At 28.6% G+C, this 18865-nt stretch overlaps 1 protein-coding gene across 1 annotated transcript; it reads right to left on the bottom strand.

Annotated features, from left to right (window-relative positions):
* Positions 1-9606: 9606 nt before the first annotated feature.
* LOC113001246 (uncharacterized) lies at positions 9607-10523 on the bottom strand. The gene is made up of 2 exons (XM_026128054.2): positions 10370-10523; positions 9607-10020 (listed from the first exon to the last, which is right to left on the bottom strand). Exons 1-2 carry the CDS (start codon positions 10440-10442, stop codon positions 9902-9904), a joined length of 192 nt encoding a protein of 63 aa, XP_025983839.1. The 5' UTR covers positions 10443-10523; the 3' UTR covers positions 9607-9901.
* Between the last annotated feature and the right edge of the window lie 8342 nt (positions 10524-18865).

The raw sequence follows: 18865 nt of genomic DNA, 5'->3' as shown, positions 1-18865 counted from the left end.
AATTTATCAACAATAGAGTTTACAAGTGTTACCTATTATATATGTTTTTTTTAGTGATAGAAAGCATGTCTTTCATTATTTTACAAAACATGAATTCCTTATTATTAAGAGAGGACATAATATTGGATCTTTCTCAAAGTGATCAACCAAAAACAATTTTTTAATCATTACAAAAAATGCATACTGCTAATGGTTTAGTATTGGGTTATCTCTGTTGGTATAATTTTTTATGTAAGGAATTTTTTTTTACCATTAACCAAAGTAATTCATTAAAGTTTTTACTCTATAAGATATATAGTAAACTGATTAAAAAAAATCTAATCTTCCTGTGAAAACTTGATCACAGAAGTTATATTAATAGTTTAATTTGTATTAGATAAAAGTTATATTGACAAAATAAGAAATTTCTATTAAAGTAGATCATATGAAATGAAATTAAAGGGTCCATAAAATGATAGGCTATGTGTGTGTGTGTGTGTATATATATATATATATATATAATCATGCAAGAAGTTTACGTACTTGTATATCCAAGCAGCTTTGATGGAAAGTTGATGGGCAAGTGTCGCAACAAATAAGGTCTCCACGTTTCCCACAGAGACTACAAGTAACATCGTTATAGTCACTCCCCCTAACACGAACTTCGTTATAGAATTTACCAACAGAAGATTTATCTTGTCTATTCCATGCTTCTTCCATGCATTGCAAGAGAGAACGTCCTCTCCTCTCTTCGAACATATTCTTCAGTGGATCAGATTCCTCAGACATATTCTCCAGTACTGTATCATCAGAGATTATTTGCCTCCTTGAATGGGCTTCAAACTGTGAAATGGACACAACTTGAAAACAACAATCACACAGAATTCCGTCTCCAAAGATTTCACCACTCAGTAGTGCACGTTCATTTTTGTGATCCATATAATGAACCTTCTCACGTTGCCGTATTGTTCCAGTTTCAATCATCCATGAAAGCACAGTTTTTTTTCCTGTGTTCAGCTTCCTACTAGCAGACCTAGTCTTTCTTGCACCAGAACGTGGCTCTTTTTCAAGCACATTTACATCATTTTCCTCATCATGTGCCACAACCTTCTCAGATTGACTCACCATGGGATGAGAAATTCCCAGCACCTCTTCTAATATTTCTTTCTTTATGGATCTCCTGGGGCATGTATCCTCAGTTTCGTTCGTCAAGTCCACACCATGTATCCTAGTTAAACGTCTTAAACCTCTGGTGCGGTGCTGAAGTCTTTCAATAAGTTCCAACCTTAGAAATGTCTTATCTTTGTGACCATTATTTTGAAGTCTTGTAATAACTTCCTGCCCCAGAATCTTGTCTTTGTCGCCATCATTAGGAGGGTTTGAATTTCCAACATCAAATGACAGAGGAAACCCTGAAAATTCTCCCATGTTTATCATTGCGTAATCGCCAAAATACACCTCAAGACTCCTTGAGCATTCTCCGTTCCCACTCTCCTTAACCCCTCTTTCATCACCATCGTCATGTTTCTCGAGCGTTGTCTGAGACTGCGAATTCTCACCCATTTTTCAAAAACCCTAGTTCTACAATAAGTTTAAACCAGAGTTAACAAAAAATAATTAAAGCACAACACAGAGCTAGCCACTTAACACAATATCTGACTTCTAAGGGAAAACTTACATAAATTCCACACGAATCACTGATATGCATAGATGGGGTTGAGAAATGGATGTAGATGGCCCTCTGAAAATGAATCAGATGGAAGAAGTTATGAGAACGAAGCACATATCAGAGGAAAAAGAGTGATATGTATGCGGTGTTATATAGAATTGAAGGAGAAAATTTTTAGGGACTGTTATTTGAGATACAAATAGATTGGAAATTTGGGATATACAGATTTTTGTAATTAAGTGATATCAACTTATTCTAGTTAGCTTAAGAAAAATCATAACATTGATATGTCTATAAAAATGATATCTTATTACTTCAGGTTATAATTATTTGGCATAGATACAACTTAATTAATTATTAATATCAACACAATATTTTTAAATAGTTATATTTTTGGTAAAAATCGGGCAAACAATTATTCAAATAGTAAAAGAACAATGCAATAGTGTCTAACACAATACCGAAAATATTAAGTAGTTATAAACACAATATAGAAAATAAATAAAAACTGTCAAACATATAGCAAAAACAACCAAACAATAAAAAAAAACACTTGGTATTTACAACTTTATAATGACAAACAATTAGAAAAAAACATAAACTCACACACATACACAAAACAAATAAAACATAGCAATGGATTACAAATGCAAGAAATAGAGTCGGAGAGAGAGAGAACACTCACAATCAAATACACAAACTTTGGCTTCACTTTAGAGTTTAGGTCTCCACAAAGTTCCTTTTCTCAGTTGTGCCTACAAAGAATAAAATATACTTGAAATCAATGTTACAAATAAATGAATAGAATGGTGAAATAGAGAGCATGGTGAGAACACACTAATAGTCAATGATGAAAGAAAACACATAATACACAAAGAGAGAAAGAAAGAATACACTGATTGTTTGATCTACGGTGGCAAGTGCTAGCAAGTTTTGATGAAGTTCTTGATCTATAATTAAATTCGAGAGAAAAATAAAAAACATAAATCAAGAGATGCGACATCATTGTTTAAGGTTAGATTTTTATTTAGGAAGCTAATTTGTAATGGTCGAGTAGTATTTTGGTGTAAGTTTTTTTTTTTATATAACTGAAATACTAAGCGACCAACAAATTAGTTTTGTAAATGAAAACCTAACTATAAATGTAATACTCTAAGTGTGTTGTGCTAATTTTTTATGCAAGGAAAACCCTAACATAATAGCATTGCAACTCTTGGTCTAGGTTTCTTATTTTCTCTTGAATTCGTAGATCAAGCACTTCGTGAAAGCTTGCTAGCAATTGCCGTCGTAGACCAAATAATTAGTGTATTAACAAAACTTATAGGTGCACCCTATCTCTTATGTCTTGAATATAAATGGATTTGTTAATATACACATTTTTCTATTGTAATTATAGTGAATTACAGTCTACACAAAAAATTAAGACAAGAAAACCACTATCTCATTTATTTTAGGGATAATAATCTTGTAATTTAAAATTTAATTTAACAAAATTAAAATCTATGTTCTCTCTCCTTTCCGCATGTTTGTCAGTGGTATGAAAAGAAATTCTTTAGGGCCCGATCTCAGGTTCCAAAATACGTTTAACCCATCACATGATGACACATATTCATGCACACACAAAAAAGCTGAAACAGAGCAAAACAAATTAAAGGGTTAAAGAAAAAGGACTACTTGTGCTTGCGGTGATGGGTGGTGCGGACTCAAAGCTGGATTCAGACGCGGATGAGTCTTGGTTGTGACTACGGACTAGTCCGGTAGATGGTTGCCGGAGTGAGTTATGGTGGTGCTAAACAGATGGTCTGGTGGGCAAATTAATGGTGAACTCAAAAACAAATACGTAGGAGTGGGTTGTTTTACTGACAATACGGTAGAGAGTGAGATGGGGATATATGTTGTTGCAACCGGTGGTGGTGAGAAGAATTTATATAAAAGACCAAGGGAAAAAGGTGGGGGACGTTCATGAGAGAGAAAATAACTTTTACTCACTCCTCTTTACTCTCTTCCATTTATTGAATTGATAAATCCGAATTATTTTAGTTCATAAATGATATTTTGATAGATAGTCATAAAGATTGGTTGACTAGAAAAATCTCCTTCCACTTTTAATAAATTTCATTTTTTTTAAGTTACACATTAATCCCAAATAAGAAATTGTTGTCTTGTGAGTATTTTATGTATGATGGCGATGACAAAGTAAGAACATATTGGACTCACCCTAGTGTGATATTAAACTTTTCATTAATTAATTCAACTTTCAAGATATTTTTAACAATTTAAAATTTTTCAATTTAGATCTTATCCAAAGTTGTATTAAAAATATTGATAAAAAATATATAGTGCAATTTATAAAATATTCAAATAATTAATAATTAGTTACGTTAAAGTATTAAAATATTGTGCCAAGATGTTTAGTTTAATTGGTTAAGTAGTACTGCCTATGGTCTCAAATATTTTTTATCTTATGTAATAATATTATCTTTAAAATAACATTTATTTATTTGATTGAAGTATTAATTTTAATGATTTTTTAATTCTTGATATCAAGTAGTTAGTGTGTTTTTTTTTCTTATATTTAAGAACATATGAGTACATATCTTTGATTCCTGACAATAAAAAATTTAATAATTTTGAAAGAAACATTTAATACAGTCAAATACTGATAAAACATATTCAATGCACACTATAATTAAATAATGCACTCTATTAAATACTAGTTATTTTTTTATATATTTAAAATAATAATTTTATTTTTTATTTTCTTGAATCAAAATAATTAATATTAAATCATTTGAATTTTACTGTATTGAAGTCTAATAAATATTAAATAACCTTTTTTTTACTGCAAAACAATCTTATTTTGTTATTTTTTTAGAGAAAAAGGAAGCCGGGTACCTTGTTTTGTTATTATTAAGTGTGTGTGTATATATATATATATATATATATATATATATATATATATATATATATATATATATATATATATATATATATTGATAACGTATAAAGTAAGAAAGTTGGGGAGTTTAAATGAAAAGAAATGCACGTTATTTATTATTATTATTATGCACATTTATTGTTACGTATTGGTGAAGGATAATGAAATTTAATGATTTTATTAATAAATATTTAAATTCATGCCTTCATTTATAATTCATTTATTATATTTAATTGGTTAGACATTTAATAAAAAATGGATTTTAAGAAGAAAAATAACTATATGAATCAAACATATTAGAGTTTCGCTAAGGAGTATTCTTGGAACATTGGTTATTAAAGAATTGAAAAAAAAATATTTATGGTAAAAGTTATAAGAGAATGTAAAAAAATCATAGATAGATCTTTTAGTTTCTTAACCAATAGCTAGTACTCATTATTAAATCATACTTCCTCTATCTCAAGCTAAATGTCATATTTAGAAGAAGAAAATAAATATGTTATTTAACTTTTTAATATAACATTAATTATATTTTTTTGACTTGGTGATGGTTGAAGGAATTGTTGTGGAGCAATATTTTGTGATATATGGGAAGGAGAAGCTGGCTTATGATTGAAGAATGAAGAAACATTTGTGTTAATATAAAATGGCTGGGTTAGGGAGTTGGGTTGTTATGTAGGTGGGACACCATTTGTTTCTAGTGAAATGGGGGCTGAGTCTAATGGAAGTCACTGCTATATAGATCCTTCAATATTTGTATATTACACTTGCTATCTCTGGTACCGTATTTTATATATATATATGAAGAAAAATATTTTCTTTCATCTATTTAATAAGATTAATTTTATAAAATTATTATTCTCTTTTATTTATTTATTATTATTTTTACATATGTAAAATAACTTAAGATGGTATTTATTTTAAGATAAAAAAAATATTAATTAATTAAACATTTAATAAAAATAAATTTTAAATGTATATTTATTATTATGTATTGGAGAAAGATAATGGATTTAATGGTTTCATTAATGAATATTTGAATCCATTCATTCATTGATTATTATGCATTCATTTATTATATTCATAAATTTATTTTTTAAAATAAAAATATCAAATTTAAAAATAAAATAAAAAGTATTAAATGTATTAATTTATAATTATTATTTTATTTATCATTATACTCGTTCCGATTTTATTCATAAGATTTAAGTTTAAAATGAAGCTGACTATTTCTTATAAGATTCAATCTAAAATATTTTTAGTATTAATTATTTTTAGACTAAAAATACTTTTAATTAAAAAGAGAGAATGTAGTGACAAACAATTAAAAGGGAAAAATACTAATAACAATGATTATCTTAAAAAAATTATAAATTTAAGATAAATTTATTGTTATCAACTAAATTAATTACTTTTCATAATCTTGATGAATTAAATAATTGAGTCTTATAAATAAGAATGGATTGAGTAATTATTTATAGTGTCGAAGTTTAAAAGTGTTTCACAAATTTTGAAGCACTTTTTTCCGCTCAAAATAAGGGTACTTTAGAATTATTATTTTTAGTTTTTAGTTTTTATTTATTTAATAAATTATATTAATTGGTTGGTTAATGATAAAAAAATACTAATTAGTTAAACATTTAATATAAATGAATTTTAAATACACATTTATTATTATTAGGTATTAAAAAAGATAATTGTTTTAATGGTATTAATAATAAATATTTGTATTCATGCTTAAATAAATTAATGACTATTATGCATTCATTTATTATATTTATAAGAGGAGTGTTATGAATTATGAATGTTTGCAAACTTGATTCAGTTTTAAAAATAAAAAGTCATACGAATTAACCATAAAATAAAAATGTGGTTCAGTTTAAACATAATATTAAATTTAAATCAATCTTTTGCAGTTAGTTTGATCGATTTAATTTTTCATTTTTAATCTATTATCATGATTTAACATTTATCAACTAAACTTAGACATTTTTGTACAAGTTTCATAGTATTTCAAAAATTATTAATATCTAAGTATCACTAATATGATATCTTTTAGATATAATATAAAATAAGAAATTTTTGACGCATTCTTTCCTGTCCAAAACAAGGATACTTTAAAAAAAATTTGTAGAAGCAAATAATATAAGAAGAGGGTTGAATCGTGTTTTTAGAAATTTAAATTTTTTTCTAAAACAAAAAATACATTTATCGTCTGATGTAAAAAGAACTTAAACCCTTAATCAAACTAAGTCAAACAATGATAAAAAAAAACATTTTTCTTTATAAAAATAGAACAGGATATAAAATCTAAAAACAGATTCAAACCATTTGTCAGTTAAAGCAAAAAAGAAAACACATAGAGAAATATATTGGTTCATCTCAAACCAGAGACTATATCCAGTTCTTGGCAACCACCAATATTTCACTAACTTATCAAAGTTACAAGTATTATTCACGATCACTTTTGACTCTTGCATTTACAAGTTTTACCCCAAGCTTGACTTGAACTTAGTAGTATTCTTTGTCATACTAAGTCATTGCTAGCTCTAAACAAATCAACTAGATTTATTGAAAGATTGCACACTAACTAAACTATATGATCGTCTTACAGACGAATATGTCACTCAGCACTTTTAGTTTTTTCTCTCAAGGTATATAAGGTGTTTTGAGAGTTTTATATCTTTAGAAAAATTTACAGAAAGCTTTACAAAGAAAGAATGAAAGAAAATTCGTGTAGATTGATTAGTGTCTTATTTCTTCAAAGCTTCTTCTATATATAGTCTTCTTCTCTAATTATTCGTTGTCTTACAATGATTGGATTCTTCACTCTAATCTTCGTTTGAAGTCTTGAGTTCGTTGAAGCATTTAATGCTTGCATTAAATGCACGTCCTTTCTTCATGCAATGTTCATGTTGATAGGCTAGTGTGCCTTGTATTGCAGTAGGGAAGTCACTTCTTTTATCATATTAGGTCTGTAACAATAGAGTGCGCCTTTTGATAAAGATCAACGTATTTCAAATTATGGACTGTATTTATTCTTCATAGGACTTTGACAGATTATAGGAGAATGTTTTATGTAAGAAATAATTCCAGACACAACATATTAAATGAAAGTTTTAAATGTATTATTTAAATTTTATATCATATCGTCTTATGAATACATCGTTTAAATCTTCAAACGCATAGTGTCAGATCATGATATGATAACATATGAGACACATATTTTATCATTTATATTTATTTGCATCTAGTCAAAATAATTAAGAGTTATGATTCATCTTTAAGATATAAATGTCTTTTGACTTAACAATCTTTTTCTTTATTTATTTATTTAATAAATCATATTAATTAGTTGGTTAATGATATAAAAAAATATTAAAAAGAATGTGTGAACTAGCTAAGGTATGATATTTCTCACCTGAAAGTCAATGACTAATCTCTTGAGGTACTAATATCCATTTAAGAGATTGATATTTCTCAGCATATGTACAAGTCAGGAATCGAATTCATAATCACATGCTTAAGAGATAAAGTTATTTACCAACTATGTCACATCATGTTGATTAAAGAATACTCCATCTAGTCTCAGTTATAAGCAAACAAAAATTCAAAAGTATTAAAAAATTAATTAACTTCATTAAATTGTGTCATTTCTAATTAAAAATTATACATTTTTCTTATATCCTTTAGAACTTGATATCAATCATAAAAAAATCTTTGGCCTTAATAGATAAAAGGTAGTTTTGAGATAGTTTCATTATATAAGACATAAGTAATTAAGATTTACTTATATATTTAAAACAAAAAATAAAAGACTTTTATTGCTTAAAGACCAGAGAGAGAATTAATTAGTTTGATTCATTAATATTTTTGATTCATTAATATTTAAACTTTAATGATATCATTAATAAATATTTGAATTCATGCATTAATTAATTAATTATTATGCATTCATTTAATATATTTTTAAATTTTAATTTTCAAAAATAAAATATCACATTTAAAAAATAATAGTAATAAAAATAACTGAAGATATTAATCTGTAATTATCATTCATTATCATTTATAATCTACAAGTTTGATAGTTTCTAAAAAATAGTAATATGTAATTGTGACTAATATAATATTTTATAATATAAAATAAATAAATAAAATTGACGGATTTTTTCCACAAAAATAAGGACACTTTTAGACAATTTTTTAAGTATTTTTTATTTATTTAATAAATCTTATTTATTTATGTAAATTTTAAATTCACATTTATGATTTTGGTATTTGAGAAGGATATATAATGGGTTATATGCATGAAACGAACATCGCTTTGATCCCGAAGTGTGACAATCCTTCCTTCATGAAGGATCTCAGACTGATAAGGCTTTGTAACGTGTGTGTCGATTGAGCAATCAACTTTTATTGCTAATAGATCCATTACAGATAATATGGAAACTATCCACTGTATGTGTTGCAATGTCCGAGGCAAGGTAGGGGATGGGTGAAGTCTCAGACAAGACCATCCTTTATCTTCGTATATAGAATATGATCAAGGACTGACATATGAGATAAAGCCCTCCTTATTCAAATTTCTTTCAATTATATATACCACTTTTTCTGATAAAAATAAAATACAATAATATATATTAGTTAGTATAATAATATATATACTACTTCTGGAAAAAAAATACAATAATATATTTATTCATAAATGTGATAATAAATATATATTATTACTAATTATATATTAATCTTTTTAATACTAAAAAATATTAATTTTTAATAATATATATTATAATTAATTATAATCTAATATACGTACTAATAGATACGATAAGAATCAACATTTTTATGACTTTCCATCAGTTACTATTATATTTTATATTTTATGTATTATATATCTAATTATTAACGTTATATTATAAATATATTTATATATATTATATATAATTATTATGAATTTGATGAATTTTTATTAACATTAATTATTAAAAGGCGACGAGCAATTATTTGTGGGATGATCACATTTGCAACTGTGAAAATAATCACAACTCTTAGCTTTTATCACTGAAGTGCATCACCAATTTAATTACAATTATGGAAGAAGAAAAAAAAGGCGACGAGCAATTTACAACTCGTTCAGCCTCGGAAAGGTCCGAAACCACTTCCATATAAGAATCTATAGAAAACTAGAAATACATGTAGAAAGGCAGGAGAAAATCGAGCATCGAAAATGCTATACATTTATATTATGTACTTGAAATAAAACTATATTAATAGTTTTTTCTCTGTACTTGCAGTAAGGTAAATTAGATTCATAATCATTTTGATGGCAAAGAAGCAGGGGCAGCGCCTGACTCAACCAATATTGACCAGAGCACATGCACATCTTCGCAAGGGCAAGACTTCACATCCTTATACAGAATGTATATTCCTCTCCCTATATATTTTTCAAAACAAACAAAGGTATCATCATCATTTTGTATAAAATGAAGATTAATGATATGAATAGATGAAATGAAACTATGTTATGTTTATGAATCAGTAATGTAAATATTAACAAATTTCATGTATGACAAAAGCTGGTAAATTAAAAGAGAACAAAAGAGGATACAAAATGTCAATTGCATAATTTAAGATGGAATCATAAGGCATGAAATGTGTCTAGAATTGAAGGGAGTCTAATTCAGTCCATTCACTCAGATGTGTGAGTTATTGTAAATTTCCATATCTATTTTTTATTTCTATGAATAAAAAAATCAAGAAATGAAGCTAAAATGCATGCTTACGCTTTTTGTGGCTCGAATGAAGGCGATCCCAGAGCTTCTTCAAAGGGCAGAGAAGGGACTGAAGCCATCCCATTCGGTGATGTGTGCTAGCTATTACTTTTAGTTTTGGGTCATATATAGTAGGTGAAAAGATTGGAAGAAAATGAGACCAGTTTTAACAAGGGGGTTGCTTGGAGCATAGTGACTTGAATAGTACTGCTTCTCATTTAATTCACCAAATTCCTTTTCAGTGCAATCATGCAAGAAAAACATGGCCACTTCGGTGCTATGTCTTTGTCACATATTTTTTTCTCTCGTGGGAGAAGCTAAAACCATGTGTGTATAAGCTATAAAGTTACCCTTTCTCTGGATATTCACGCTTTCAAACTATCCTACTTACATAAACTTACTTGTGAAGCCTAAAGTTCTTGACTAGTATTTTATTATACCCTCTTGGTTTCTACTCATTTGGTGGGTTTTCTTCAATTGGTAACTATACTCTTCTATATGATGTTTTTGTACACAAGAAACAACATAACTTTGGTTGCCCAAGGGAAAAATTAAATTAAGCCTCCAAATCCTTGCGTTCAAAGCCACTTAACACATTAACACTTGATATGTAGTCTTCATCCTTATCCTCTATGCTTGCGTATGAGATCAAACAGAGTAATTACCAACTAATTAATTAATTATAGTTTTGAGTTACAGACTTTAAACACAAAACTAGAAAAATTAAACTTATGAGCATTTTCGAAGTTAACCAAATGCAGCAAAGATTATATACTTTGTCGTCTCAGTGAAGGTTTACACAAATCCACTATGTTCTATATGTATCAGCCTAATGTGTACCTTAGTATATAATATTGAGTAGATTACGCACAGTATGCAGATTTCTACTAAAAAAACGTGCAATTGACATGCCTAACTTAATCTACAATATGAAGGAAGGATTCTAAACAAGTAGATATGGTTTCTACTTTCTGCTAACCCCTCCCTAATTTTTATTTCTTTTTTTTAATCAATTTTAGGATTAATTGGTTTTTAGGCAACCAAAAAGATTTTGTGTAATAAAGAAACCAATAAAATAAATCATTGTAAACAACATTATCGTATGGTGTGAAATCAAAAGATATATAATGAAAAATATGTAGTGTGGTTGGGGTGTTATATTAGCTAGTGTGGTTGTGATGTTATATTGTTAGGTGTCTGACTTTGGTAAAATATGAAGGTGCTACAAGACCAGCAATATGATAGGAAAGTACCATCTAAAAAAACAAAAAAATTTTCCAACATGCCCATTAGTCCATTTTATCACTCGTGAAAGGAAACGAAGATATAACTGAATACATGGTGAAATTTGAATTGTTTTATTTGTTTCATAAAGTATGTACTGGACGCTACATATTATTTAATAAATAAAATGGACTAATGAGGCTCACTAATAATAAAATTCATGTAGGAGTCACTTTGATTTTTGATACAATTCATTTAAGATTTATTAAATTATGTAAATTTCATTATTTATTTAATGGGACTCATATGATCAAATTCACTTAATAGTTAATAATAAGTATCATGTAGCGAAAAGTGTGTTAAACAATATACTGTTAACAATTTTTTTGAATTCCCCTAAAAAATAATTTTTTGAAGTTATTATATTTTATGATGCAATACTAAAATAATAATTTAAATTATTTTTCTGCCTTATGTACCAAGTGCATATGAAGAAGTAAAAATAAAAAAGGTTTGATATTAAAAAAGAGTATATATTATATCTTAAACATAAAAATCATTTAATATTTTTAAAGTAATTGAAAGGCATTCTAGAAGATGTATTAATATCCCCTAACTTATTTACTCAAAGCATATGAAAAAATGGTATTATTTGTTTTACAAGAAAACAAATGATAATTTAATAAGGCACAAACAAGTCAGTCCAAAAATAAAATAACTAAAACTTAAGCTTTAAATGGCTGTTTCCAGATTCAAACCCATGACCAACAAGTCACCAAGGCACAACTTTACCGCTGCACCAAAGCTCACCCTCTAAGCTTTAAATCTATCAATAAAAAAAGTTATTTATCTTTAATTTTTGTAAACAAAAAAGTTAACATTTTATTTAAAAAATCATATATGTTAACAAAAAGATTCAATATAGTTTTCTTATTTAAAATATAAATATTTTTTCTTAAAATTTACTTAAGTTTCACTTATCCTTGGGCCAGTCCTGAATACAAATAGCATTATGCATTCTTTTTCAATGTCATCGTTTAAATAATCACATTTTGAACTGCGGGATACAAATAGCATTATTCATTCTTTTTCAAAATATTTAAGATAGATATGCCAAGGAAACAGTTTCACTATAACTTTTCTTATCTTTTTTTTTTTCGTTTTCTGACTTTTATTTTGTCAGATTTTCTTACTTTGCGGATTGTATTTCATTATTTAAGAATGAACGTATCATCATCTGTATACCTCCTACTACTGAGGTTTTCATCACACATGACATTGTGCACAAGTCTTCTTCCAGAATTGTCGTCTCGTTGGTTTTACTCACATTCAAGTATGTTTTGTGAATATTTCCTCTCAACATGTGACATTCTCGGAATCTTCCAAGAGTCTATTGTCTACAGAACTAGAAACTTTGATATGCAACTTCTAACATAATCCAAACATCAAATACTCATCTGCCAAAACAGTTGTATATATATTGTCACACGTCTTTATGAAATGTTGTATCAATGGGAGAGTCTTTGAAGACAGAAGGTTTCAATAATTTGTTTATTGATAGGAGAAAGGGTGTTAGCAGCATGAAATTAACAATATTTTAGCAATCTCATGTCCGAGAAGAGGATTAAATGATTTTACTTTTCAACTTTATAGATTTATACAAAAATGTAAATCTTATGGCTGCTTCTAGCTAGAGTGTATATAATGGATGCAAGAGTGTATATAATGGATGCAGGCCGGCGCATGCACAAACCAGTTGAGGAATATGCACTAAATTGCATATACCGCCAGAAGGATGTTTTTCTTTTTTTTTTTTGAATGGAAACCTCAATGGATTACGAACACATCATATAAGTAAATTTAATATTATATTTTTAATCCAAAACTTCAAGACATTATACTTGTAAGTTTTCCTCACATATGTTGTTTAACTTTTTTATTTTTTTTCAATATATGTAAAATTTCATCTTCACACTTGAATCCTAACATCAATTAATTAGAAATCATTTTATTTTTTATCACGTAAATTTTTTGTCAAGATGCTCAAAGAAAATGTGTTTTCATTGTATATCTGAAAAAGATCTTGTCCAGATATACAATAGAAAGGAAACTAATGTGTTTCCAATTTATATTTCAACAAAATCTTATCGTGATACATTCTAAAAACTTGTTTCTAATTTATTGTGGGATGTCAAATGTTAAGGGTATTTTTGTCAAAAATAAATAAATTTCTAAAAATTAGGGTTTTAGGAGGTGCTAATAGTAATGCCCATATTGATATTATCTATCAATTTCTTTTATGGGCTTATATGTGTGGAAGTTCTAGGCTAATTGACTAAGTAAACACATTTATATCTTGCATCTCCCATTTCGCATCTTACACCTCCCAAAAGACTCCAACCAACAAAAATATTCCTTTACTAGGCACCTCTATTCCAGAACAATTATTCCAAAATATGAAAAGCTATATTCCAAAATATGAAAACCTACATTCTGGAATACAGAAATTTACATTTCGGAATAGGATACATTTTCAAAATAACGACGATTTTGGAATATAGTTTTCCGTATTCCAGAATTACTATTCTAGAAACGTATCCTATTATGGAATAGGCAATAGGACCCCCATTCCCTTCTTCAAACTCGAACCTCCTCCCACGTAGTTTGTCACAACGGAGAAAGACGACAACAACCATTGAAGCTTGGGCGATGCATGGAAGAGGGAGAGGAGATGAACCCTTGAGATGGAGGAGCTATCACGGGGGAACCAAATGTCGTCACAAGAAGGAAAGAGCCATCTCGAGAGCTGGACAACAACAACCATTGAGGCTTTGGCGATGCAAGGTAGAGGGAGAGGAAGTGAACCATTGAAATGGAGGAGTCATCGTGGGTGAACCAGATGATGTCGCGGGAAGGTGAGAGTTGTCACAGGAATAGGGTTACGTTGTCGAGGGTGATAGGGTTCTAAGAGGTATATCTCATTAAGGGTATTTTTGACTTTTTAGAGAGAAAGGGAGGTGCAAGAATTCACTACAGGGAGTGTAGGATTCAAAACCCCTAACTAAATGGGTGAGTTTTTCACTTAGGACAATTGACATGATAGTTTAGGGAACTTGCTTTTTATACCCACTTTTCCTAAGTACACCCTTTTTCCTCCTTTTATAATTTAATTATCCATTATACCCTTTTTCCTTAAAGGGCTACATGGCTACACTCCTTGTAACCTCTTTTTCTCTTCCAAAAATGATTTTCTGGACTAATAGATACCTACTATGGAAATGTATTTCTGAAACTATGGTATATACTTTTGGAAATACATTTATGAAATTGGTATATGCTATTTTGAAAAGACATTTTCAACCGCAATAAAATGTTCCTTAACTAACTTAAAATCACTACAGCCTCAAATCGATGACTTTGTAAACCTAGATTAAAAAATTAATGTTTATTTGAACACACTTAAAGGAGAAAAGTCATTATCAAAAGTTTTATTATGTAATTAAGGTGTATAATAAATTAAATTAATAATAAGTATATCGTGGTGTAAAGTCTTGTTATGTTTACATGATTTTCATCATATACAAAATTCTCTTAACCTAGCAACAGTCTCTATTACAAATGACAAATGAGATTAATCTATGATCCAATGAGTTAGAAAACACCTGTGATCTCTGATTTAAGACCAAAAGTATACCTTGAAACACATGTGAAGTGTATCAAGCCTTGGCTATCTTCTTCCTCCAAAAGCAAGTTATTTAATTCTCAATTTTCACACTCCTTCCGACAATGATCCTCTCATGTGCTATTCAAAATTGAACGTCTCTCTCCGACTGAAAGCAATTTTGGCCCGCCATATAGTACAGAAAAACACTCAATGTAACACAAAACAGCAACATTAGGATTTGTAATGTGTGATGAACCCACGAACATGTTCCGTAGAAGTTGGATGCCAAAAAAAATCCACATGATATGTTTATGTTACCATGCACCTTCAATTGTTGACAAGTGACTTGGATGCATTTTGGAACTTTTCGTCACATGGGTAGGCTAGCTAGGGTTGGCAGGACTTGGTGATAGAAAAAAAAGTTTCAATGTCGATTTTTATTCGCAAATCCATGCAATCCAACAAAACGCATAAAATTCCATCATTGATAGAGCAATTGCTTGTAAGTATGTAGATGCTCTTATTACTACATCAAAGGTGGTGGGAGACAGCAGGACAATTTTTCATCAAGTTAATTAGTTCCCCTATATATGTGGCAGTGTATGCTTTAAAGTCTATATAGCTTTTTCTCTGATGCTTTGATATACAGCACTAGCTAGCTTGCAGTAACAAACACTAACACTGACACTACATAAGGGATATATTAACCTGAATTTCCAAGCAATGTTTTGTCTGATAAACTTTATCATTATTCCATCTCCTTTAATCATTCCACTACACTCCTGTTTTTGTTGGTTCGCTTTGTATATAGAATCTTTTATATATTCTGTACACTATACATTGTCTTTTTGTCTTAAATAATGAACTGTACACATATTTATAGGTGCTGTTTAACAGCGGATGTACATTCATATATAAATGACTGGCCATGGTATTGGAATCTTTAGTTTTAAGCTAAGGACACATATTTTAAGGCAAATTAACGAAGGACATAGTTTGAAGAGACTAATTAGCAACGGAGACCGCATAAGGCCACTGAATGATATGATATTATAGTTTAATTCTTTTGTTCGACCCAATCCTGAATTCTGATGGGTCCTGAGCTGTCGTTACTGTAGTAAATCGGTGTCCTATATATGGCGATTCTTCTCGTTCATTTACCACTTTTTCTATGACCATTGACAATGAATGATTTACTACTGTGAGTTTTAAACCACTCATGTTTAATGAGTATATTAAATAAGTAAACAAGTATATTATTACTATGATACTTGTTTTAATATTTTAAAAAATTTATAGCTCTGTGTCTAATGGTTATCATCATCGTAAGATAACCCATAATCTTTGACTATACAGAAATAGATTTGGTTTACAACTTAGAATTAATTATTAGATGAAAATGGATGACTCATGTTTTAAGGGTTTTTTTTTCTTTGACTTGAATTGTATTGTAATCGTTCAATTTTAGTCTTTTAGTTTTAGTTTTTGCAAATTAGATCCTTAAGTATTATAATTATGAGATTTTAGTTTATTTTATGAGTTTTCTGTTAAATATTTTATCGTTTATATAACACTAGATAATGATACACTAATTGATGTGTTATTTAAAACATACTATTATAACTCAATTAAATTTTTAATTTCTTTGGAATTATAATCATAAAAAATCAAAAGTGTAACTAATACATATTAATTGTGTCAAACAACATGTCAATTATCTTGTCATCATCTAATATCAAGTCGACAAAATGTATTAAATATTTAATAAAAGACTTAAAAAAAATCAAAATCACACAATTACAATAAATATCATCATCTAGTATCAAATTAGCAAATGTATTAAATACTTAGTAAAAGACTTAAAGAAGTATCAAAACCACACAATTATAATAGTTAGGACGTGCTTGATTTAGATAATAAAAATAAAATAAAATATAAAAAATATGAGACGCTCTTAAAAAAGTATAAATTTTCTCTCATATTCCCCACAACCAAACACAGCATTAAAAAAGTCTTGCATGGCAATTGAGTATTAATTTGAACATCAGAACATCCCTTCATTTTTTTTAGGATCCTGGTTTTACCGAAAAACCCACTGAATTAAGATGACCGCAAACCCGGCATCCGTCAGAATTGGGTTGATCATATCATTCTATCAGTTGATGTGAATATGGTCTATTTCGGACTTATCAGCTTGTTGTGAGCAAAAAGTCCGTAATGACTGCTCTCATACTCTGTCAAATATGACATATTAACGTGTGTTTCTCATTACTCATAAGGTATGGGGGTGCAAATTAATATTGCCCGTGGGACACTCTTTTGGCTCATTAGACTTTTGTACATGCAATGCAGCTTGACCAACTTGAAAATCCTCTATAGTTATTTTTATTAACTATATTGACTGACTCCAATTCCAATTCTGTGGTTATCCTATCCATTTATGAACGGACAAAATAAAGGGGGCAAAATGGAGGGGAACACACATGCCATGCACAACATCTACCATCCAAGAGTTTTTGGTAGTACACAATTTGCCAGATGATGAGATCATGTACAGAACTTATCATATAAATTTAATTCTATTATATTCCCAGCTGTTCAACAAAATTTCGAATCAACAATTAATAAATAGACGACAAATTCAACAATAATAATATGGGCTATATTTGATATTCATAAAATTAATGAAAACAAAAATCTATATTAAATACAAGAAAGCACTTGCAACATTATTGAGACAGCTAAGTAACCTGATTTCCTCCACCTTGTCAAAGGAGAGATAAATGACCGAAACCATTTAATAGTCGGGAAGCATCATGTTCATAATTAATTTTCACGTAATATAAGTATTATTAATTATTTTCATAAATTAAAAATTTGAATATTCACTCCCTTTCAGTCTTAAATATAATTTTTTTAGTCTCAAATATAATAAAAAAAATAACTAATTTTATCTTATTTAATATTATTATTTTTAAAATATCTTTTATTTAATTGAGGTGTACTAGTTTTAATGATTTTTTTTATTCTTGATATCACGAAGGGTATTTGAAAAATGTTTTTAATTAAAATTTATATAATTAAATATAATTAATTAATTTTGTTAGTAATATATATATATATATATATATATATATATATATATAATACTAAAGGAAGTATATGGCACTGAACTATTTAATACAAATTTCTAAAAAATCAATGCCTAAAGTTTCAAGCAGTTGGCCGGTCCATATATCTGTCCCATGGAGGGGTACCTAATCCCTGGTTTTGATTAAGACTAGATGATCCACATTGTGTCATGAATTAATTGTTGAAGATGATGGTCAAACAGCCTGCAATTGCCATTGGAACACTTCGAGAAATAGTCTCTGGCTATGTCCCCCCAACTTTATTAGACCACAATTGGCACTAAGAGCCAGTGGCAATCAAGATATCATAGTTCCTTGATGAAACAACCACGGTTTATTTAATTTAACCATGCAATAAATTTTAGGAGGGAAAGCTTATTATAATTTAACCTTGTAGCCCTGAATTGATTCAGTAGTCAGTTATAAGTTATATAATTGTTGCCAAGATCAACTTTGGTTGCCTAAACCCAATTGTTCCCACTAATTGTG

This window comes from Glycine max, chromosome 3 (assembly GCF_000004515.6).
Source record: "Glycine max cultivar Williams 82 chromosome 3, Glycine_max_v4.0, whole genome shotgun sequence".
Taxonomy (NCBI): Eukaryota; Viridiplantae; Streptophyta; class Magnoliopsida; order Fabales; family Fabaceae; genus Glycine; species Glycine max.
This window is presented reverse-complemented; position numbering and strand designations above follow the sequence as displayed.

Excerpts from the sequence above, each read along its gene's own strand:
- LOC113001246 (XM_026128054.2), bottom strand. The coding sequence starts at position 10,442 with ATGGGATGGCTTCAGTCCCTTCTCTGCCCTTTGAAGAAGCTCTGGGAT. Across the intron at positions 10,021-10,369 it reads TCATTCGAGCCACAAAAAGC|GGAGAGGAATATACATTCTG; the intron begins GTAAGCATGCAT and ends AAAAATATATAG.